At 37.1% G+C, this 23,949-nt stretch overlaps 1 protein-coding gene across 10 annotated transcripts in view; it reads left to right on the top strand.

Moving 5' to 3' along the window:
* Window positions 1-23,949, top strand: part of wnk1b (WNK lysine deficient protein kinase 1b) — a 99,294-nt gene that overhangs the window by 35,547 nt on the left and 39,798 nt on the right. For all 10 annotated transcript variants that reach the window (XM_028448366.1, XM_028448365.1, XM_028448364.1 and 7 more), the window contains exons 3-5: window positions 12,611-12,783; window positions 17,252-17,472; window positions 20,194-20,351. In XM_028448366.1, the coding sequence (XP_028304167.1) occupies window positions 12,611-12,783; window positions 17,252-17,472; window positions 20,194-20,351 (552 nt within the window). The remainder of the gene's footprint in view (window positions 1-12,610; window positions 12,784-17,251; window positions 17,473-20,193; window positions 20,352-23,949) is intronic.

The raw sequence follows: 23,949 nt of genomic DNA, 5'->3' as shown, positions 1-23,949 counted from the left end.
TTCTTCAGGATTATCAGACTGCAAGAGTCGGCTTGGGAAAACTTTGCGTACCAATTGGTTTTGACGTCTCATTAGTGAGACTTCTTTGTCATTAATACTTTTCTCTTCCAAAGGAAAAAAGACTCATTATTAAGTCGTACAATTCTGCTATTGTGTCGATAGACTGCTGGTTATCAGCAATGGGTCGCCTCCTACTTCCTTTCACCTTCACTTTTCTTTTCATTTCCTCAAATCCCATCCACTCTAACCTGTGCTTCAATTAAAAAAGATAAATCAATGATAATGTGGCCAAAAGCATGAAATATGGCGTTCAGTCCCAGTATTTTTCTTATCTCTTCCAAAAAAGTGTGTATCTCTGAGTCAGAGCTAATGACACTGACATCTCAGTTTTTTGTGAGGCTTAACTGAGACAGACTGGTACCTCTGCAGTAACCCGACACCTTCGGTGTGTTCGAGTCTCTGTTTCTACCTTCCTACATTTTTTCCATCGCTCAGAAGCTACCCAGGAAAACCCTATATGGCTTGCACATTCTTGTCTCTTTATTACAACGTCATTGTCAATTGTCAACCATATTCAGAGACCACATGTGTCCTATATGGTTTTAATTGAGACACAATGCATGCTAACCCAACAGGAAAGACATCAAAGGACCACTTTGCCCATTTCCTCATCCTGCGACCTCACTTCCATCTTCATATATGCGTTTACACCCCTCTGCTGTTTGGAGGGCTGGTGGTACGTATGCTTCTGTAGACATATGTAACACGTATTTAGTTTAAAATTATAAAATGAAACAAAGGGACATCCAATCAATTTAATTACATTATAAAAAAAAATCAGAGGGAAGCAACTGTTATGACATTGGAGGCTAAATTTTTTTAGGTTTTCTGTTCCGTCCCAACATTACTGTGTTAACATTAATATTTACTGTCAGCATTTAGAATAATCACTAACCTTAACATTAATACAGGAAGGAACAAGGGGTTTTGTGGTCATTTTGTGTGTTTTTTTGTCTAGTGTATATTTTATATTGTAAGTATACAAGTAATTTTGTGTTTTGTATTTTGGGGGCCATGGTTTCAAGCAGCTGAGTGGGCACTCATTCACGAGTGTCTTAGAAATCAAGGAGAAACAGGACTAAGATTTTAGACGTTGGCACTCAAGACGTTTCTCTGGAATGAATTTACCCCCAAAACCTGTAGGTAACCAAACCACACACCAAGAAATGCATACAAGTGAGCAAAAAACATGCATGAACGCACACACATGCACGCATGTTAGGTTGCTGGAGCTCATCTAGTTGTCGGGTGTTGAGATGACATGGGTATCTGTTGCATTACTTCATCAGTTAGAAGTATCTGTTGAACTTATCTGGTTTCCCTGTCAGAGCCTAAATCAGTTCTCCCTGCTTGTTTCACCAAACCAGAAACAGATTAAATATAGGCCATCACCATTGTAGGAGAGGCAGAGGGATGGTGGAGATATTAAGAGGTGGAAAAAGGAAGGCCACTCATTAATAACACACATTGTTGATGTCTTGAATGTCTCTCTTGCCCTTTTTTTCCACAATGACCTCCTTTTCCAATCATTTCCACTTCCTCTTGTCTCATTTCCTCCCTCCCTCTCCCACTTTGACGTGAGCTAATCCCCTTTTATGCTTATTGTTTGTAAATGGTGTGTGTACGTGTACGTGTGTGTGTACATATATGCACATTAGTGTGCTACTTGGTGTTTTCATCAATCTGTTTATAACATTGAGGGCTGAGAGTTGGCGACGACACAAGCTCCCAAACACATCGCTGGCTTGGGGCAGTAATCTGTTTAGTAGGTGTTCGCCTGTGCCAAAGAAGCGCTCCAACAAGTTCTTATACCAAGGCGTTTTACAATAAGAAATATTTCATATCCAGTCTTCAAAAGGTTTTATTTAAAAAAAAGCAAGAATGTCAGCCATGGTTTATCTCATGGGGCCAGTTCTTCAAAACATTTAATCTAGATCAAATTTATTCAGATTTGGAAATCCCATTTTTTGCTACCCAGGATCAGGTAATCCGTCTTAATTTTATGCAGGTTTTTCAAAGCAACATTGGATTGGATCAACCTGATCCAGATACACAGTTTTCAAGATGACCAAATCCGGATTACCAGTGCTCTAAATGGGACAACATATCACATTGTGGGCTACAGCTACAGTATGTAAAGAACGATTAGAAGAGCCAACATGGGGTCACTGTAAGTGTTTTCTATTTTGAGACAAAACACCAAAATAAAAAACATCCACTTCCATTCATAATTTCTTTTATGACCCCTCATCTGAGCCACAACAAATACAAAACAAATGTACATTAACAAATCTATTGAAAACGTCTGTAATAAAAAGGCTTTTAGGAGGCGGATCTGAAGTTTTTGCCAGTTTCATCTCTAATGATTGCTTCTTTGAAATAAATATACAGTGATGCCAGAAATATTTAGTATGTTTTTGTTTACTGAAATCTGTTTGGGGGATTGTTGTTTCACGGTTTCATTGTTTTCACAGGATCATTTTTATTTTATTTTGACTTTACTATACTGAAAGGATTATTTGGTAGCCTACGTCTATGTTATTTACTTTATCACTGTACACTATTACAAGTCAAGTATAAAATATAAATAAAAATATATACACTAAATGATACAAATGTATTATTTGACCAATTTTAAAGTTTTACTATATTTTCATCCTGAAATCCACCTTGAAATCCTACCCCCTGTTGGGATCAGGATAATCCTGTTTTTTTGAATCAAAGTTATACAAATCCTACTGAAACGTTTTGAACAACACAAACTGAAGGTTTGATCCAGATTAAAACAAAGATTGGATTCCGTGATCTAATCCGATTTCAGAATCTTTATTTCCCTTTTGAACAACCCATTTTCAGGATTTGATCCAGTCCAATAACCAAAATCTGATCAGATTGAACAACTGGCCCCTAAATTCAGTCAAGACAATGGATCAGCTTGAGGTTTTTCCATCTCTTTGTGACCATGGTTGTAAGATACGTCTGTGGGTTTATTAATAACTTTATGTTCAGACATATCTGGAGCATGTAAGTCTGAGTGAAATTGTTTACGAGGGAATGGTTCAAAAAGGTTTTGTTGATTTGTCAGTCTGGGAACTGCTTTAGGCCTCCTGGGATGAGTTGAGGGGGACCCAGGGCATTCCCACTTGGTCACCAAGAAAAAAAACAGGCAAACTCCACAGAGATAATTCATGGAATAAATGAAGACTATCATTTTGTTGCCCATATTGTCACATTTTCCTATAATAAGCATCACTGTCATGATTACGATAAGTACAAAACAAATGAAAGGTCAAATAATAAAGATGAGAAGCTAAAGTCATCCAGGAAAACTTGTGCAAACCTACTTTTTCGAACTCCTAGTGTTTAAGGCATATGTGCACCCAACTTTGCTCATACAATCTCCAGACTTGCCTCATATCCACAGATTCCCTGAATTTTACTGAATCACCTTGGCTGGGCCATGCCCATTACTATTACAACACTGCAAATGGCACGTTCGCCTGTGTCCTGACGCTTGCCCCAAGCCCGTCATCCTTCGTGACGTACTTCCATGGGCTCCGCAAAACTTGGGGCCGAGTCGCGCGGGAAGACTTGCAGTTTTAGTTATATAAAGATGTGTGCTGAAATTAGAGCTGCAGCTAACAATTATTTTAATAGTTGAGTATTCTATTGATTAGTCTGGCGATTAAACGAGTAATCGGACACAATTTTAAAAAATGTATTTAAAATACTTTAACTTAATTTAATAGTAATACAAATAATGGAAGTACCAATGTAAACGAATAAGTATCTCCAATAGTGCTTTCTGTAAACAAAAAATAGGGTCTGTTTTACCAGTGACACCATTATCGTGCAATATTCTAGTAAACAAAATATTGGTTCCCTCAACAAACACTGACAACATTTCTGTGAAGACCTTCCTGCACATTTTAGTGAAAAAGCAGAAAAGGTTTTGAAAATAATAAAATAAATCTTAAATCTCCCCCCCTACAGAAGTAGTAGAGTATACATATTTGTTATTTATTCATTGATTACTAGGCCTAAATGAATGGCTAATGTACATAATGTGTGATCTACAACTGATGACCCTACTCTCTGCAATACAATAAAAATGAATAAACCCAATATAGTGTCATTAATATAATATACCTAAACAAATAGATAAATAACAGACAATAACCAGATCTAACAACCTCTGGTGAGTGTGTGCGTGCGCATTAGATAGAAAGAAAGTGTGCGTGCATGTGTGTGGCACAGTCATAACAATAATGTAAATGAAGCTTAAAGTAAAGCATTTTATTTTCTGTGTACAGTAATTTTTTAACACATAATGCCTTGCCATGTGGCCACTACAACTACTTTCCCTGTTAATCAGCCATTATTCAGCTACGTGTATGTTCTTTACATGCCGTAATCTACACTAGCAATCACTGATATAAATTAAATACTTTAGTGAACTTGACACTATCATTAAACCTACCTGTTGGGTCCGCTCGGCTGGCTCGATACATACAGCGGATGCTTTTGTCTCCGGTGCGGTAGCATTGAAGAAGTGCTGTTATGATTTAGTTTATAATGGTCCCATACTTTCGACAGTTTACGGTGTTTTCTTTGCTCTCCCGGTCACTTGCCTCCGTTGGTCTCCGTCTCTATTTTAGTAATCAAATTTCAGCCCTAGCTGAAACTACTTCTGGTGTGTCTGAAGCTGTTATTGTGACTCAGGTCATCGGAGCAGCCATAGCCGGCAGTCAATAGAATTCCATTTTATTCTATTCCATATGATCTTTTGCTAGAGCTAGCAATTAAAATTCACTACAGGTATCCCTTTGGCAAGTGGTTTTAATTGTTATTAAATTGTTTCAAATGAGTGAGTCAAATGGTGCCATTATGATTATTTTCCCAGTATAACCTTGATGCTTATTCCCATTATCCCTTATTACTAAATATATTACTAAAGATGAGTTGAATATCTTTTGAGGTAGCTTATGCTTGCACTTAATCACATTTAAATCAAACAATCTGCTGTATTAAGGTATCCCTGTTCCTTAATACTTAGACAAACACAGTGCACTGCTACAGTACTGGATGTTGTTGGCTTTAAAATGAGACACTAGAGTTACTCAAGTACAGCCTGGCTGCTAATAGTGAAGGCTCGGAGTTAATGGAGTGTAAAGGGATAGTTGTCACATGTTTTATAATTGTCTTACGTTGTCCGTTCTCTAACACCAGCCTTGCCCTTCTGTTAGATCATCACTTGCTGGAACAGCGTGTGGACTTGGTTAAAGGCCTCATTTATACCCTGTGAAATTGGAGCATTATGGAAATGAAAGGAAAACAGTTCCTTGTAGCAACACAGATGTGCCGATTTTGTACGGAGCTCTTGACAGTAGCATATCTTGGTACTTAAGTGTGATTTGGAGGGAACTTACTAGGCATCCTCCAGAGGTCCAAAGGATGTTTGTTTGTTTTAAAGGTGAAAAGACACCTTTATGTCTTTTGGCTCCAAATGTATAGCTTACTCTGTATAAGAGAGTGAAAGACTTTATTGGCCAAACCTGCAAGAGTTGTAGATGGTGAGCATTGACATATCACTGACTCTGACTCTTGTTTATGACGTGTTGACATAGGCGTGGGTGGACATGCGCTATATTAGGCCGGCAACCTTTAGCATGTAAATATAATAACATGAAACTATAAGCCTTTAAAGAAGCCGAAGCTCACATATGCTATCAGAAACATGGCTGCTATGTGCACACATACAGTGCAACAGCCTGACATGGCCTCTCTCCTTATAATAAGAGGTCAAATTGATGTTGATTTACGACAGCCATTACATTCAAATGTTACAGGTTTCATCCTGAGCAGTTTTTCATCATTAATGATTTTCTATTCATAAAAATAAATAACTAATAATAATCATATTTATTGTTCTTAAATAACACTTAGACTTCCACTATCTCTCTTTTCCTTTTATTATATATCAACATGGAAATATTTTTAAAGTTTTTGCCGGATTATAATTTTTTTAAATTATTTGATCGCCACATAGTGATTTTAATGTTAGTTTTTGAACAGTTGATGGTCAATGTTTTCCCTCAAGTGCTACATCTGGTTTTTAGGACTAATTTGCAAGTTGGAGCATTTTCTATTTTTCCTTGGGAAACTCCAGAAATCATGTCTTTTCTGTGATTTTTTTCCCCTATTCGCTTTTGGGAAAAGCACTAAGTGTTTAAGTGACGGTTCTTGGAAAAGTTGATATTTCTTAGCCATATATTTGAAGGACGTTAACCTTGACAACTACTGTAAAATGCCCCCTGGTGGTATAGCATGTGCTTTGCAGAATTACTGTATTATTGGAGGTGCTCAGAAGGCTTTGTGTATGCGCTGGTTTGTAGTTATAGTTTGCATCAATTGCTTGCTAACTATATGTCAGACTTGTATTTTCTCTTTCTAACATTGAGTGCCAGTGATCCTTCACTGTTACTTTCTCATTCACCCGAAAGGTACCAGTGGCTACCATTTTATAGTTAAACTTCTAGTCCTTCCTTGGTATGATTGATTTACGGTAATTCTTCTATGGATTTCCTGTTGGCAAGACAAAGGAGTCCATTGTGGAATGCTAATCATTTCAAAATGCGCTTTAAAGAATGAATAGATTTGAGATTTATTTTTGGATTTTGGAATAGATCTGCTGGGCTGACTCAGCATTTGGGCATTAGCAGAGAATCGAGTCATTTCGAAAAAAAAATCCTGCCAATTTATGTATGAGGCAAAGCACTCAAATATCTCCTGGTTTGGATTTAAGTTTGTTTTTGTAACTTTGGAAATCTGAAAACCTGTCAGTTGAATACATTTGCGAAAATATTTAGGGGTCTTTTCAACAATCGGGAGATGATTTGTTCACAGGTCTTTGTTAAAGATAAACATTAGATTAAAGATTGAAGAACCTAAAGCTATAAGTTCCTCCCATTTCCTCTGATTATGGATGGACTGCAATGACTAAATCACGCTGGTAAAATGCTCTTCTGCTTGCATCAATGTGTGCAGAAAACAAAATGTCAATAACACTGAAAAGAGGGGGTAAGATGCCTAACAATAGGAGATTTGCAATGAGAGGAGATGAAGCATGACCGGGAGAGCAGAAGGTGATGACTCCACTGGTACATGGTGGTTGCTGATGTGCAGCCAAGTCTGGACAAGCTGAGACAAAGGGTCGTATAGTGAGTGGCAGGCTGAGATGTCACCCATTGTTAACACACATGATCATGCAACATGAGCACACACACATCCTGGTTATCGAGGCCGGTCCTGTTGAATGGGTTTCTTGGTAATGCCTGTAAAACATTTGTCGTGACCTAGTACCGTAAACAAAATCAAGATATTTCTCAGGATAAACGATGGAATTTTCCCATGTATTGGCCTTGCCACACTTTCTAGGAAAATGTCAGAGTTTTGGGCATATTTAGGTCACGGCACACACATGTACACACACATGGCCCTGGTTACAGCAACATGTAGAGTGATGATGGATGGGAAACCAGAAACCACCTAAATACAAGAAAAAAAGAGAGAGAAAGGGCAGGAGAGGGTGATTGAGTGAGTGAGCCAAGCAGAAAGAAAAGTAGGAATAGATAGCAGGAAGGGTCAAAGGGAGCCAATACATCAAGAGTTAGGTGAGGTTAGGCTAATCTGTTAACTTTTGTCTCTTATTTTGGAAGCAGAGAAGGAATATCCAGAAATGATGAGATCAGTCTCTGTCAGTCTACCCTACCCCCTCTGACTTTTCCAAGAACTGATTCCTCATCTTGTCAGTCACACTTATTCATAACAGATGCTTTTCTCTCTCTCTCTCTCTCTCTCTCTCTCTCTCTGTCTCTCTCTCTCTCTGTGTCTCTCTCTCTCTCTCTCTCTCTCTCTCTCTCTTTCTCTTTTTCTCTCTCTCTCTTTCTCTCTCCCTCTTTCTCTCTCTCGCTCTTCCTTCTCCTGGCTAACCAGAACAAGCTGTGGTAAAGGTCTTAGAGGTGTGTGTGTGTGTATACTGGGTCTTTGCTGGAGAGCGTTACCAGAGCACGGGGGGTCCGAGGGGGTGCCCACTTGCGCAGCACACTGGGCGTTTTTCCTTGCAGTTGCCAGAGAAGAGCACACTCCACCATAAAGTCTTTACAGTATAGAGAAACAAACCTGCCCATTCACTTTGCCAAGAAGTAATTGGAATTTACAGATTCTGATTTCTACTCTCGGGTTACAGACCAGCATTCCTCAATATATGGGTCAGGACTTAAAAACCGATCAGAAAAGAATTAAAGTGGGTTATCATTAATGCATTAAAAAACACAATCGATGGTTTGTAGTTCAGCTTAACGCCTTAATAGGATGCTAAGTAAAGTATATATATATATATTATTTTTTTTTTATCATTCTTGATGATTTCATGTGTGATTTGAAGACATATTGGTTCCAAACACATATTCTCCATCTTATATTTCTTTCCACAGTTTGTCATATGAAGCAGCTTTATCCAGATCCTTTCAAGGTTGCTGGTTAAATTCTTTAATTTCAAATGTCCTTGTGTTAAGCCCGTCCTTGGGTAGAATACTGAACCCAAATTGTTCCCAGAGGAGAATGAGTACTTGTATTTCGGCTTTCTCACCATTGCTTCATTCAATCAGTTTATTGGACTGCAAAGGTGGTAGAAGAGCAACATTAGCTACATTTATCAAGGAGGACACAGGAGACGGATTTTATAGAAGGGAGATGATAAGCAGTGGATACCCAGAAGGGAAAGAGCTGAAAGAAGAAGTTACTGGCGTTGTTAAAATCTTCATTGTATTTATTTGTTAGTGGTGAAGAAGGTTAGAATATGTGGTATTGCTGCGTTTTTGTCTTGGATGAAAAAAAACCCTATTCTATTTAGATGTTTATTGGGGAGTTTTTTAAGGCTGTAAAATATGTTTAATCGTTGCAATATGCTAAGGGAAAGTTACCACTGTTAATCCATCTTTACGGCATTATGCTTTTGTCATCCATCAATGTAGTGTTTTTACTAGGAAGATCTTAGTAGTGGTTTCCTTGTAATTTACTTTTACGAGTTGGCAGACAGTGTTTTTTCAAGATGTTAGTCACCATAGCAAATCCACAAACAAACCATTTTCTAGTTAGAAGGGAGATCTGATGGGCTATGCATGATTCCCCTAATCCAAAATCACTGCTACGGAAACTGCTTTTGAGACCCAAGATCAAAAATACCTGATGATGACGACCGATAACTTTCAGTTTCTGTTGTGCTTCCTTTGAAAAATGAAAAGTTTTCAACAAAATGGGTAAAAAAATAAATCTTACTAATGGTCATAACTCATAAAGATAACAGAAAATATTCAATCACAATTACATTGTACAGTGCAGTAATAATGAAGTTCTTTGAGTGCAAAGAAAGCCCCATCCTTTACCTCCTTTCTGGCATCACATCACATCACATCCCCCCCATTTGGGAACCATTGCCTAAATCGTTTTGACAAATAATAGAAGTAGAATGTTCCTCTTTAAACAAGTTATGTCATTGTTTGGAAAGCTTCTGTAGAATGAAGTTCATAGCTTGTAGTCTTTGACAACATGTGTGATGCTTTTCATCATCTCGTGTAAAAACCTGTTTCCAGCTTGTGCTGTGAGTCCACATGAGTTCATCAGACCAAATCGAACCAATGCTGATGATTACTTGGTGTTAAAGTCACTGTGGGAAATCCTAACCTGGAAGAGTTCATCAGAACATTTTAGCTTTCAGCCTCTAAAGAAGTATCCAGATGTGAAAGCACAAAAGGATACATTATTAATCATTTAGTGAGTGCTGCAGCTTGGTTGGGTTATCTCCTGAGGATACTTTGTCGATATGGAGCTGTTTTACTGAGTTTTACTAACTTGAAGCTGCTATTGTGCAAAGGCTTATTAAATGAATATAATTTAAAAGGAGTAATAATTCTTTCCTGCCCACAGTGGCCAGAGGGAGGCGTCATACCAGTTAGATTTAAGTGGTCAGGGTCTTTTTTTAAGTGCTGCTGGGAAGTGAGAAAGTTGGGTTCCAGTAAGTCAGGTGGTCGACGAATGCAGTCACGTGATCTTAAGATCATGTGATCACTGTGGGGAGAGTGCTCATGGAGTCAGACTGTGAAGTAGAGATGGGATGAGGCTTGATGAACACACACACACACACACGCGTGTTTCTTTGTGTCCGGTGCTAATGGGCCGTCATCTGGGAAATGCTTTCTGCTCCAATGACGGGATAAGATGAATAAACCACATTGTGCACACCACACACACAAATACACTCAAACATCCTCTTTGTGTGTGTGTGCGTGTGCGTTTGTGTGTGTGTGTGTGTGTGTGTGTGTGGTCACATGATAACGATGAGGCTCCGGGTTATACAATATGACAAGATGAGATTATCACCTCAGAGATTGTCCTAATCTCTGAATCTGCTCACAAGGTTTTCTAATAGCTCCATAATGTCGCAGAACGCTAACACAATGTGACCTCACTGGCTACATTTTCTTCACTTTTGCTAGTTGCGCTTTTAATGTGAAGGAGTGAACTGTGGCTTTGAACCATTTCAGGGAGTGATGTGTTTCTCTCACTAATGCACAGCACCTTTTTTTCTTTATTCCTAAATTTAAAAAAAACTGAAATAAAAACACATTAAAGGATTTTCAGATAAGTCACAGAAGTGTAAAATTTCCCTCACCTAGTTGCTATGGAGATAATCCCTTTCCCTGCTGATGTTTGATCTGTAATCATCTAAAAATTACTCTTTTTTTTTTTTTTAGCATTTTTTTTCTCTTCTACTTAACCCATGATGTCAGTCCTGTTACAGTGCATCCTCTCTGTTAAATCACTTTGTTGTAACTTCATGGTCTACAATTAATGATATAGATCTGTGGACAGTTTTTTTTTCCAGATTTGCAGAAGCGTCTCCCTTTTCCTACATCTTATAAATGCAAAGCATAATAAAAAAAGCAAAGCATGTCGAATTTGGGATTGGATTATGTATTGTAATTGGAAGTTTATCTGTGCGATTTACTGAAACAGTGACTTGTCTGTTTTTGGGGCAGCAATGTGCCAAATGTGTCATTTACAGTAAAAAGCAGAGACGGCTCAAATGCATGAACACAAACAAATCCACACGTGCAGGGCCTCCAAGTTTAGAAAACCAGAAAAAAAACTTGCGCAAAACAAAGGATCTTCACGAGCACTGATGTGCCCTTGCCGCTCCGCCCCCTATGCCCCCTATGCCCCCTCTGCGTCTCTGAGGTATTGGTGGTGGACTCGGTATGCCTGTTAAACATTTCTAAGAAGTGAGTCTCGCACTGGAGGGAAGAATGTAGACTGTAACTTTCTTTTCATAGCTTGTTTTGGTCAAGCTCCGACTGGGTAGCTGTGACCACAGTAGATAACGACTCCGTTAAAGAAAGCTTGGTGGAATACATACTGTCCTTGACTTCCATTCCTGAATTAAAAAGGGAGAATTATGGGAGCTGGGAACTAAAGTGTTTTTGGTAGAAATGTTTGTTTCATTTCATTGAGGATTACGACCAATCCCAGTCTTTGAATTCGAGAAAACAGTATATAATCGTCCTGGTTTTCTGTTCATCGAAGAGTAAATAGTGACTCAATCAGTGTCAAAAAAAATCTTGATTAAGTTTCCTCCACGTCACTCACTCACTCATATTGCGATGCAGTTGGTTCTAACCAAGTGGTGCCACCATGTTTTTCTTATATTTTTTTTTTTACATCTAACCTGGTTATAGACGGTGCGATTTCCACTGTTTGATCCTTGTAGGACGGGCTGCCTTCAATTAGGGTTATTATTTTATTGAAGCAATGAAATGATTGATGATGAGTGGTAAACCACAAAGCTCACTATGGATCCAGTCATTAACTGTTGGGATTGTATCTTTGCACGATAAGAGGGCTGAGATTACACTGTGGGAACTTGACTTTAAAGCATTTTTATCACTGAAACCTGATCATTAGCACATTTCACACTGATAAGGTTCACTTAGAACGTTACACGATAGTTGGTCAAAAAGGCCAAGGTTTTTGTGTTTATTCAAATGCTATTTTAGGGGAAATAATACCATACAACTGAGATCAGATTGTCCAAAAAGAGCAAAAGGGGAAAATCAAAGCAAAGGCTGGGAAATAAATGGATGTTTGCAGCATCTTTGAGCTGAGATAAAAGGACTGTTCTGTTTCATCTTCATCTCCTGTAGCAATGGTGTTTTCTGATCCAATCTGGTTTCTGCTCATGTTTTTGCACTGTAATAAGTTAAAATGTAAAAATAATATTTGTGTGTCTCCTTTACAACCTTGAAATCCAGTCAAGCACTTCTTTATTCCCTTGACAACATTCTTGCACTTTTTTTGTTACTTTATCCTCTGTGATGATAATCGATTGTTGATGTATTTTTATATTATTATAGGAAAAGTATTCCCTCAACAGGTTTACAATGTGTAATGCAGTTTCTGTGTTTAAATCTGTTCCTTTTTTCTGTGTGCGCAGGATCGTAAGCTATCAAAGTCAGAGCGACAGCGTTTCAAAGAGGAGGCTGGGATGTTAAAAGGTCTCCAGCATCCTAATATTGTCCGTTTCTACGACTCATGGGAAGGCCCATGCAAAGGAAAGAAATGCATTGTTCTGGTCACGGAGCTTATGACATCTGGGACGTTAAAAACGTGAGTATACACGAGTGGGATGGGAAAGTTCTGGGATATTTTAGTTGGGAACTGTCTCATGATGCTTCATTCAAACTTGATGTGAAATTGCAAAAATGCAAGTCAAAAGGAGGGAAATATGAGCCGCTGGCATCCACAGCAGCATTGCTAGTCCTGTTTGAAGAATGCTACTACTGAGATAAGTAAAGTAGATTAACTTTATTGATCCCGCAGTGGGGAAATTTACTGTCATGACAGCTCAGATAAAGTGCAAAAAAATCCAACAGAAGGCAACAAACAGAATCCCCAAAAGACGCCCAAAAATAGTGCCATGAAGGAAATAAATTATTATCTATTTCTAAATTCAAGGAAGGTCTGTGCGTGTGTGCGTGCGTTGAGCGAATATCGAAGCGGTGCCTGTTCGACCTGAAACTTTGTCAGCGGCTTCCAAATACCCCAAGTGTGTGCATCTGTTATTTTGGAGTATTTTGGTCATTTCCAAATGTTTATTTTAATTTTATTTCATTTCTTTACGGCACAGAAGTGAAACCTATTCAGCTTTTGACCTCAGAGTGTGAGGGGGCGCTAGCGCACCATCTGTATCTATTTCACTGCACAGCTCACTTCCGGTGCGTGCAAAAGCCCCTGTGGACTTCTCTTTTGAGGAAAAATACTTTTTTACTGTTCCTTATTTGGTGATGACGTTTCAAGACGTTTGTTTTCATGTTAGTTTGACCGTTCGCTCTTTAGACCGGACAGACCCGGAAGTTATGACAGAAATGGCTGCTGTGTTGAAAATTGCACATTTATCCACAGCGTGTGTGAGAGAGAACCAACGGAGGAGATTAGAGTCCCCCTGAGTCAGATCTAAGTCTTTACATATTACGTACGATTAGTTTAAATTGTATATGTTATAAAGCTAAATAATTGTAAGAAGTCTTAATTTTTAGTCTCTACTGTAAAAACTAATCTTCAATAACATCCTATGCTTGAAACAAATGCCCAGATCATTGATAGCAGCTTGGTATCATATCTAGATGTTTTTATATATTTAGTGAACATATATTGAAGCCTTGAATGGAAGGCTTCCATCACTCTCTCTCCACTCCCACCAATCACATTCACAGTGCAGATTTGATGCCCGTGTCAGGTTACGGACTGCGACTGAATGCCTGTCCCAGCGCCTGTTGGAGCGTATGTGTGGCTGTGATTGTGAGTGTTGACTGAGGCTGGTGATACAATAAGGCTGAGGCTGGGGTGAGGGGCTCTCTGCCCACCCTGTACAGTACATCCCTGTCCCACCTGTCAGCTGCTGCCTCTGCTTCTGCTGCAGATTCCTCTCATTCCTCACATCGCTGCCGTCCAGCAGAGCACAGACATGAAACAGATACGGTGAGGTGAGGTCCAAATGACAAAAGTGAGGCACACTCCACTATTCATGAATAGTCAGATAGAGCGTTTAGATGGTGACACCCCTTTGACCTTAGGTAGAAATAAAATACAAGCAATGACAACAGCGCCCTCCGATGGAGGAGTGTGTAGCACGCTAGCTTCACCTACTTGAAGAGGTTTGACTTTGTCCTACGTTTGATTGCAGCGAGATATGCAGTGGTTCTATCAGAATGCTGTGGCTACAGATGTAGCTCACCTTCACCAGCACGTCTATGCTGTGAACTATTAACGGTTGCTGTGAACTGCTCTAGATTAAAGGTGGGACAATATTTCGCACTTAATATTTATACATCACAAGATGCATGGTTGAGGGTGTGACTGATAACGCATGATGGCGATCACATTTAAAAAAAAAAAACCCACACAATCTACTACACCCCAGATTATGTTTTTATTTTTTATTTATTAATTCATTTTATTTATGTATTTATTCTATTCCTATTGAGTTGAAAATGTCAAACCCAGAGTAAGTATGTAACAGTAAATGTGTTTCCTTACCCTTGGAAATGTGCAAAATCTAAATAGCGCAATAAAAAAAACTGATGAAGGAAATGCCTGAATTTTGAAAAAACACTAAAATATCACTAAAAAGTTTTTACGCTTTCGTGAAGAGGAAATTTCAGACGTTTCGATATTGAAATGTATCGCAAAAGCACAATGGAAACACTTTTTCCGCAACAGGACGTGACGTACCTGAGACATTTCTGAGCATTATTATACTATTATAAGGAGGTTTTTAGCATCCATCTTCCTACAGCGAAGTCATGGGATGAGATTTCAAGGGAATTATGAGGCTTCCTAACAACCTTCAATAGAATCACGTTTAAAGCGCAATTGTACTTTGTCAAAATTTTTAGAAATATCACTTTTATTTTGGGAGAAATTGTTATGGAAACATAGCTTATGTCCAGAGTCTCACAACTCACATCGTTTTGTGAACTTTGTGTGATGTCCCAGCCCTACTCTAGAATTCATGCGTGAATCCAGCTGCAATAAGTATATAAAATAGTGAAGGGTTTCTAATGAATATGCAAGTTTAGATAGCTGGTTAATTTTGCCATTCATCTTCAGTGAGAGCGTTTGTGTCATTTACATCTAAACGATAGCCAGAATAAACATATCTGGACAGGATACGTGTTAGTATATGGATACATGTGTAATACAGCAATCATGAGATATTTCTTCTAGAATTACCAAGTATAGTTTTCACAATACAAGGAATTTGTTTTGGTTGTTGGTGCAAAAACAGCAACAGTAGTAGTAGTAGTAGTAGTTGTAGTAATAATAATAATAATAATAATAATAATAATAATAATAATAAATATAGCGAAAAAAGATAGATGAAGAAAAAAGAGGGGAGGAAATTTGAACATACTGTATATACTGAACCCAGTACATGTAGTGCAGGCAGTATATTGTTAATATATTTGGAGGTTAACAATTTCTCAAACTCTTCTCGTCATTTAAATGTTGCAATAGCAGCAATGTTTTAAAACTAATGATTAAATAAATAAATCATGACAGTCAAATGCAGATACACTTTGTTGTGAGTGCACATGAGCAGAACGGAGGGTGCACAGAGGACTGGCTGCCATCCAGTTAAAGCCTCAGAAAGGAAAGGGACCTGATGCTGTGTAGCAGTGGAAAAAGAAAGAGAAATGACTAACGGTGATGACTGATAGGAAAGGAGAGAGATGGTGAGGATGGAAACACTGAGGAGAAGGAGTGCACTCCTTTATCTGTGCGAGTGTGGGAATGAAAGTGTGTGTGTGTGTGTGTGAATCTCCCCGACTTTGAATGCCAACATGAGGTGTAAACGCTGCACAGCTACACTACGTTCTATACTTGTGTGGGAACGCTGTGTCACCGCAGCGCTGCATGCCACAGGGTTTAACCTATCTGTCAACATCGTTCTGACTTCAGAATGGGAGAGAATGAAAGCAGAGTAGGCAGGCCACCAGGGAGGGAGGATGAAGGTGGTTTACCTTCTCTTTATGTGGGAGATAAACTGTGTCTGAGGGTGGATGTAGGGGAGAGACTTTAAATTGTATCAGGAATTCCATCCATCGCAGTTGGGGTCCAAACTCAGTCCTACAGAGCTGCAGTTTTGTTGGTTTCAATCACACTTTATTTATATAGAACCTTTCTTACAATTGAATTGTAGATCAAACTGCGTCACAGAAATTAGCTTATGTGATTGACAAAAGTTAAAATTGATTAAAAAAAAGGTTTAGCGACTAATGCACACAGAAGTCATTTAATAAAATAATTAAAAAGATGTTGAAATAAAAGAGAGTCAAAAATAAAAACAAAGCAGAGAAGGGAACAATTTTTAAAATATCAAACATTGAAATTCATTAAAAAAAAAAATTAAGAACCCTTAAAAGTACATAAAAGCCAGACTGAATAAATAGGTTTTAGCTTGCATTCCAACACTCCTGGATCTGATGCAGGTGTCACCTTGCAGATATTTGACTTAAAAAACCACTTAAGATCATTCAAAGTTAACCTTTAATGCTTTCAGGGATCACCAGTTGTGATTTGTTGTTGTTGTCATTTTTTTTTCTTTTTCCGTTTACAGTGTTAGCATTTTTGCAACAGGTATAGGTTGGGCTTGATTGAATTAATAAGATGGATAAATATAAATGATGCTCATTCTGAGGTATAAAATCCATTTTCACATTAAAGTAAGTCACTTTGATGCTAAATGAAATGTAAAACATTTCAAAAATATTGACTAGTTCTTCTTGATGCTAGTTGAAATCCTAATATTATAGCATTTAAGAGTCTTTATTAAACATTCAAGCTGACTCTGTTGTTGCAGGTCTATTATGAATCATTCAAACTGGACTCAATATGACAATCTACTTAAGACTTTCCTTATTTAAATTCCTGAAAAAAATTGTTCTGCATCATGATTTGGGTCATTTACAATATTTAATTATTTTCCTTCTGTCTGCCTCCACATGCAATTGTAGTTCTGTGAATTTACTTTCAAATAAAGTGGTTTTATTGTTACATTTCCTCTACCTTACAGATACCTAAAGCGCTTCAAAGTGATGAAAATCAAAGTCCTGCGATCGTGGTGTCGGCAGATCCTCAAAGGCCTTCATTTCCTTCACACCAGAGCTCCACCCATCATCCACAGGGACCTGAAATGTGACAACATCTTCATCACGGGGCCCACGGGCTCAGTGAAGATCGGAGACTTGGGTTTAGCTACGCTGAAGAGAGCCTCGTTTGCCAAGAGTGTTATCGGTAGGAGAACAGGACGCACAACATTACCATTGCATATCAGAATGAAGTAGAAGCCATGTCTAAAAACAGATAAAGTGAGACTACAACCTATGTTTTAGCTTCATGGACATGTAAATACTAGGGATGTATATTGATAAGGATTTAGCGATTCCGATGCTTTATTGATTCCTGCTTATTGATCCGGGTTTTTATTGATCCCCAAATAGGCTGAAAAACAAGTAGTACATGAGTACAGAAAAGAATACAACCTGGTTTATTAAAATAAATATCAGGTGTATTAATATAAATCTTAATCATTCACCGCTGAGAATAAACAATACTCAAATAAGTCCTCAATAAACAAATAAATAATAGTCAAATGAGTAAAATGTGTCCACAAGTCAAGTGGCTATTGGATTAGGATAATAAATTAACCTAATTTTTTATCATTATCACACAACGTTAGTAAGTACATTTTATTTATATAGCACCTTTCATAGATAGAAATCACAAAGTGCTTTACAGTAAAAACAGTGCTTCACAAAACAGAATAAACAGTGATTTACAAAGATATAATACAAGACAGTCCTTCAAAATAAGGAAAAAGAAAATGCTATGTTAACCAAGTTAATAAAATGGGTTAATTAAAAGCTTGTCTGTATAAAAGTGTCTTTAGCTACATTTTAAAGAAGTCAGTGGAGTTAGTGCAGTGTAGAGCCAGCGGCAGAGAATTGTTTAATTTAACTTGCTGTGCTAGTGCTAGCATTGGTGCTGCTAAAGTGAAACCTATCAGCTTCGCTGGCGTGGTGGAGACGTAACGCAGCGGACCCGTATCCAGTTTAAATTGGGGGTTAGTGCGTCAAAGACACGGCATTGCTTGAGTATAATGCTGTGTTGTGTAGCCAAATGTTTGGACATATTGGTTGTGTTACCGCCTTTGGCGCACAGATCCCTCTTGCATGAATTACAGGTGACGATCCACGGGGTGTCTTCCTTCTTTGTGAAATACAGCAGCTCAGCTCACCTCTGCTCTGCAGCAGCATGTGTGTGACGTCATCGCAAATTTACGAGTGGAGTACGTTTGTTTACAGTGGCGGCGCAGCCCGGGAAGAATCGATAGCAGAATCGTAAAGGGTTTTTGTTAGCGATTCCAAAGAATCGTTTGGCTAAGAACCAGTTCCCAAATTAAACCAGTTAATGATGCGCATCCCTAGTGAATTCATGCATGTCTAAACATAAATGCTAGTGCACAGAAGCATTCTGTGTGCAAAAAGAAAACGTTGCACGTAAATTGGATTTATTACCTCAAGCAAACCACAGGTATTTGAAAAGTGGATTCAACAACATTGAGTGTGCAAGGAAGATACTATTAAACTGTCTGGAAATGTATTGGCTACACACGCTAACACGCACACACACACACACAACTTGCTTTTAAACCTGAACACAAATAGTAACGGAACTGTGCACATGCATATGAAAAGGCCTGGCTCTAATAATGACCACATGTACAGTATTTTGGTGTTTACGTGCCGTCTCTCTCACACAGAGTCAAACGAGGCTCGTGTTTGTTGTGCTTTTGATGATGAGCTTAAAAATATCTCACAGCTTTGTTTCATTCATTAAAGAGACCTCAAGAAAAAATCCACTCCAAACCCTTTCCTAGCGAGTTATTGTTGTAATTGTCCTGTCCTTAGGGATTTATGTTCAAGTTTGTTTTTCATAACTTTCAAGTGTTTTTAGTTGAAAATGAAAATGAAAGCAAAACAACTTATTTTAGATTCGTATCCAAAGTCTGCAGAACAATCCAATAAGAAATGTTTTTGTTCGACACACCTTGAGACACTTTGCATTTTTCACTAGATGTTCTTTAACTGCAGTCCACCATTTTCTGCATAATATTTTTGTAAAATGTTGAATAATTTTTATTTATTTTTTTAAATGTGTTTTTGAAAAATTTTCCTTTGATTTGATTGTAATTGTAATTTTTATAGGATTATTTTTTTTAAAAATCTTTAAAAAAAAAAAAATAAATAAATAAATCACACAATGCCATTATTTAAAAAAAAAAGCCATTATTTAAAGAAAGTGTCAATGTGTACAGTAAATTCCGATTTATTTGGTAAATTAGGCATAAAAATGTCATATTGAATCAGATAAGCGTGTCTACTGTTTTTCTAATAAGAGAGGAAGAAAAGAAAAGGCTTCAAAATAAGGCAAAAAAAAAAAAATGCAATATTTAGGATTATTCTCCCTAGACAATCAGAATCAGAATCAGAATCAACTTTATTGGCCAGGGGTGTATGAATACACACGAGGAATTTCTTTTGGTGACCTGTGCTCTTTCAGGTAGAGTAACATTAAATAATAACAATCAACTAGAATAAAGAAAAGTAAATAAAATAAAGAAAAATAAAAGAAAAAAGAAGTATAAACATAAATATAAGAGTAGTTAGACTAATATGTGCAAACTAAATAAAAATAACAAGATAATAATAATAGTAATAATAATAATAATAATAATAATAATGAAATAAAATAAAAATACATTAATAATAATAATAAGATAATAGTGCAGTAGTGCATTGATGAGTAGTGCAATGTTTTTGTCCTGAAAGTTTCCTCCTGAGCCATTTTGTTTTGCTGCTGATTCACAACTTCTATAACCACAGGCATCTCCTCCTAAATTACTGTTGACCTCATTTGTAGCCTTTATTTTTATTTTTTATTTTTTTAAACCAGGAACCCCCGAGTTCATGGCCCCGGAGATGTACGAGGAGAAGTACGATGAATCGGTCGACGTCTACGCCTTTGGAATGTGTATGTTGGAGATGGCTACATCAGAGTATCCCTACTCAGAATGTCAGAACGCTGCACAGATCTACAGACGTGTTACAAGTGTAAGTTACCAAGTGGAGACGACAAGCTGTGTGAGAGCCTTGTCTCATGTGTTTGTGTTTTTGTCTGTCATCTTCATCCTTCCATCCATCCCACCCCCCCCCCCACACTTGTTTACTGACTGTAATAATAAGTTGAGCATGAGCTGCAGGACATGCAGTCATGTGATGGTGTTTTCTGCACTGATTACCGGTCGTCTCTCTTTATTCACTTTTATTTGTCCCCACCAGAAGAGGGCAGCACTGAGTCAGTGATTGTGACTTTGTTCTTAAAACAACAGCTTTAATGGCAAGCAAAGTTAATATCTCGTGAACATAATGAAACATTTAAATATATACATTTTGTATAGATTTATTATGAAATTTAGAAAATGCAAGATTGTCTTTAACTGTTTGTTGAAAAAGCTGTCTGTTTTCTTACAGTAGCATTGCCTGTGTATAGAAAAATTAAATTTAAAGGTCAAAGATAAAAAAAAATGACCATAACATGTAGAACTATTGTAAAACAGTGAATAATTTAACACACAGCCCAAGTCATAAAACATGCAGATTTATCAGTCATTCAAGATGGAATAAACCTGGGAATCTTTTTGAAACTGTCTATTGACTCAGTGTAAACTAACATAGTTCCTAAAATCCTATCTGGTACTGTGCTGCAGTGGTTCTCAAAGTGTGGTCCAAGTCCTAGTTTAAAGGTCTGTAAAATAATAGTAATAATAATAAAAAAAATATAATTTAAAAATATATATAACAAGACTGAAACAGGCAGAAGTGAAATGCTTATATGCCCAACATAAATAACATTCAATTAAGTTACATACAAAACATGCAAAAGAAATGCAAGCATTTAACAATTACATTTGAGTTGCCTTTTTTCAAATAAAATATACACATGTACCTACTTATATACAACGTTTAACAAATGTTTAACAAAAAACACAAATATAAATCTACTGCTTCACCCAACTTTCTAAAATATATTATATATTTCTTTTTGAAATTAAATAATGTGTCACTTATTTTTATTTCTTTATCAACAGAATTCCACAAATTAAGTGTATGAAATCAATCTTTATTCATAAAAAGTGCTTTTCATACAATAAAATGCAGCTCAAAGTAATATAGTAAAGTAATAACTACATATGGGGACCAATGCACCAATAAAATATACTTTACATGTACAGTATATGACACTAAACATGCTCTGTTGTGTCTCTGTAAGTGCGATGGCTGTCTCAAGTCAATAGCTATAAAATTATGCAAAAAAGTACTTTATTTTTTTAACAAGTGCACATATTTTGATTATTGGTAATACATTAATCACATTTTATGTTATATACAGTATACTAGACTAGTACAGGTGCACTTTACTTTAATTTGTAGTGCAAGGATCTTAAATATTTCAGTTGAATTATTCAAAGAATAGATCATTCCTTAGACATTTAGGGTTATAAATGGCAGTAAATTGTGTTTAATTGACATGAGGATTATGAAAATGTTTTACCCCTGTATATGGAGTCCCTGGGGCCAAAAGGTTTTAGATCTCCTGGTTTACTGTATATAAAGCCTTTTGGATCTTTTCACTTTGTTACAGTGTGTGCTTGTGTGCGAGCTATGTAACAAACAATTTTGGGGAAACAATTTGACAAGCAGCCAACTTCAGCCTTGTGACGACCCCAGGGTGCTGCAGTCAGTCACCTGCTTCCTTTCATTTCTCTGCCTAATCCACCCAGTACCAGCAGCTGCAGCTCTCCATCCACACACCAAAAACTCCTCTCATGTCTAATGACCAGTACGTGCGTGCGCCCCGTTACATAAGGCTGTTATTTTAAATGCCGTTATTCCAAACACTGCTAATCAGTGACCAGTACAAGCACAACCTTCTTTCATTTATGTTACATTCAAACAACAATGCATTTATTTGTCAGTAGGTAAACAGGTGACATCAGGTGATCCAGTGATGGATTGTTTTATTATTAAAAACAGCCACATGTTAAAGAAAATGGAAAATAGTTCTCCTCCCGAGTACCAAACTAAAAGAAATAAATTAGAATTAATAATTATAATAAAATAATTGTGAACCAACGTCCTTTATTATTTACATGTATACACATTTTTATAAATTAATTATTGAATTATTGAGAATTAATCCATATTACACAGTGATGTTAATCATAATGGGTGCATTAAACAAAATAAAAGTCTATAAACTGTTTCTGCTTGTAATCAAAGTCAAGTTACATTAATAAAGAAGAATTATTGTTTGTTTTTGTCTTTTACACTTGGTTTTTCAGGGTTTCCCCCCCCCCCGTGAAACATTCCTGGCCTCTAATCAGCCTTATTCAAGCCAAACGAGTCCTTCTCTCTATTTTTCTCCTGAAGACCTTCCCTCCTTCTCTCAGACTTAATGTCATTACTTCCTCCATCAGTTCTAACTGTGTTCAGCCCAGGAATCCTAGCGTGTGTGCGCGTGAGCCAGTGTTATGTAACGTGAAGCGCAGCAGAAGTTGAAGTTTTCAGGGCAGAGCTTAGGTAGAGGTCAGTCAGAGGAATCCTCACAGACACATACGCTACTTCTTCTTTTTCTAACCTTTCTTTTGGTAAGTAAACATTTAGTTATACAGTATCTCAGGAATGCTGACCTCACTTGTGTCCTGGCTGTTACATTCGCCCAGAATATCAGCACTCTTTAGGTCAGCGGTTTTCTGTTTTCCATCTTAATTGAAATCTTTCTTTGTTTATGCCTTTTGGGAATTTTCTGCAATATTACCAATTTTGTTTTAGCATTTCTATGTACAAAATCTATTTTTGCTTGGCTGAGGCTTTGGAAATGGTATAAACGTATCTCAGTATCTCATACAAATGAATTTTAAGAACATATTTTTCTCATTTTTTTTTTTTGCGTTGGTTCATAATTGAGCTTCAACTCCATTTTTTTCTCTTGTTGTTGTTTACACCTCGTAGCTCTGTCTTTTTTTTTCATCAACATATTCTTCGTTGGTAAAACTGCATCATTGATTTTATTTATGCCATTGTCATGTCAGCTATGGTTTTCCTAATGTATGTGCATTAATTTGGTCACTCTAACCCAGTGTTTTATAACCTTTGGGTTGTGACTAGGGGTGTGTATTGACTGGCATCTGGCGATACATTCATATCCCGATACATAGGTCACAATACAATATGATACGATGTATCCCGATATTAAAGTGATTATTGCAATTTTTTTTTTTTTTTTTTTTTTTTAAATATATGACTTAAGAAACAACTAATCTGTAAACATGTGCACCTTCATGACAACATTAAGTATGAAATATATTTTATTGGCATATTTTACACTCAAAACATTGGCTTTAACATGCCATGTGCCAACAACTTAAAATAAAAAAATAACATACAATCTTCCTGTGGCTTTTAAACCTTTGACTTTAGTACTTAACTGAGGTAAATGCCTAGAACAACAAATAAATGCAGAAAGTTTGTACTTTTTAGATTTTATTGAAAAAACCCAAAGTGGTCAACATGCCCAGGTTTCAGCGCAACTTCTTTGTGCAGTTACAATGTCTCCTGCAGTGAAAAAGACTTTACTGGTTAAATAAAG

This window comes from Gouania willdenowi, chromosome 6, assembly GCF_900634775.1.
Source record: "Gouania willdenowi chromosome 6, fGouWil2.1, whole genome shotgun sequence".
NCBI lineage: Eukaryota > Metazoa > Chordata > Actinopteri > Blenniiformes > Gobiesocidae > Gouania > Gouania willdenowi.
Note: the sequence above shows the minus strand (reverse complement) of the source record. Positions and strands in the feature narration are given on the sequence as shown.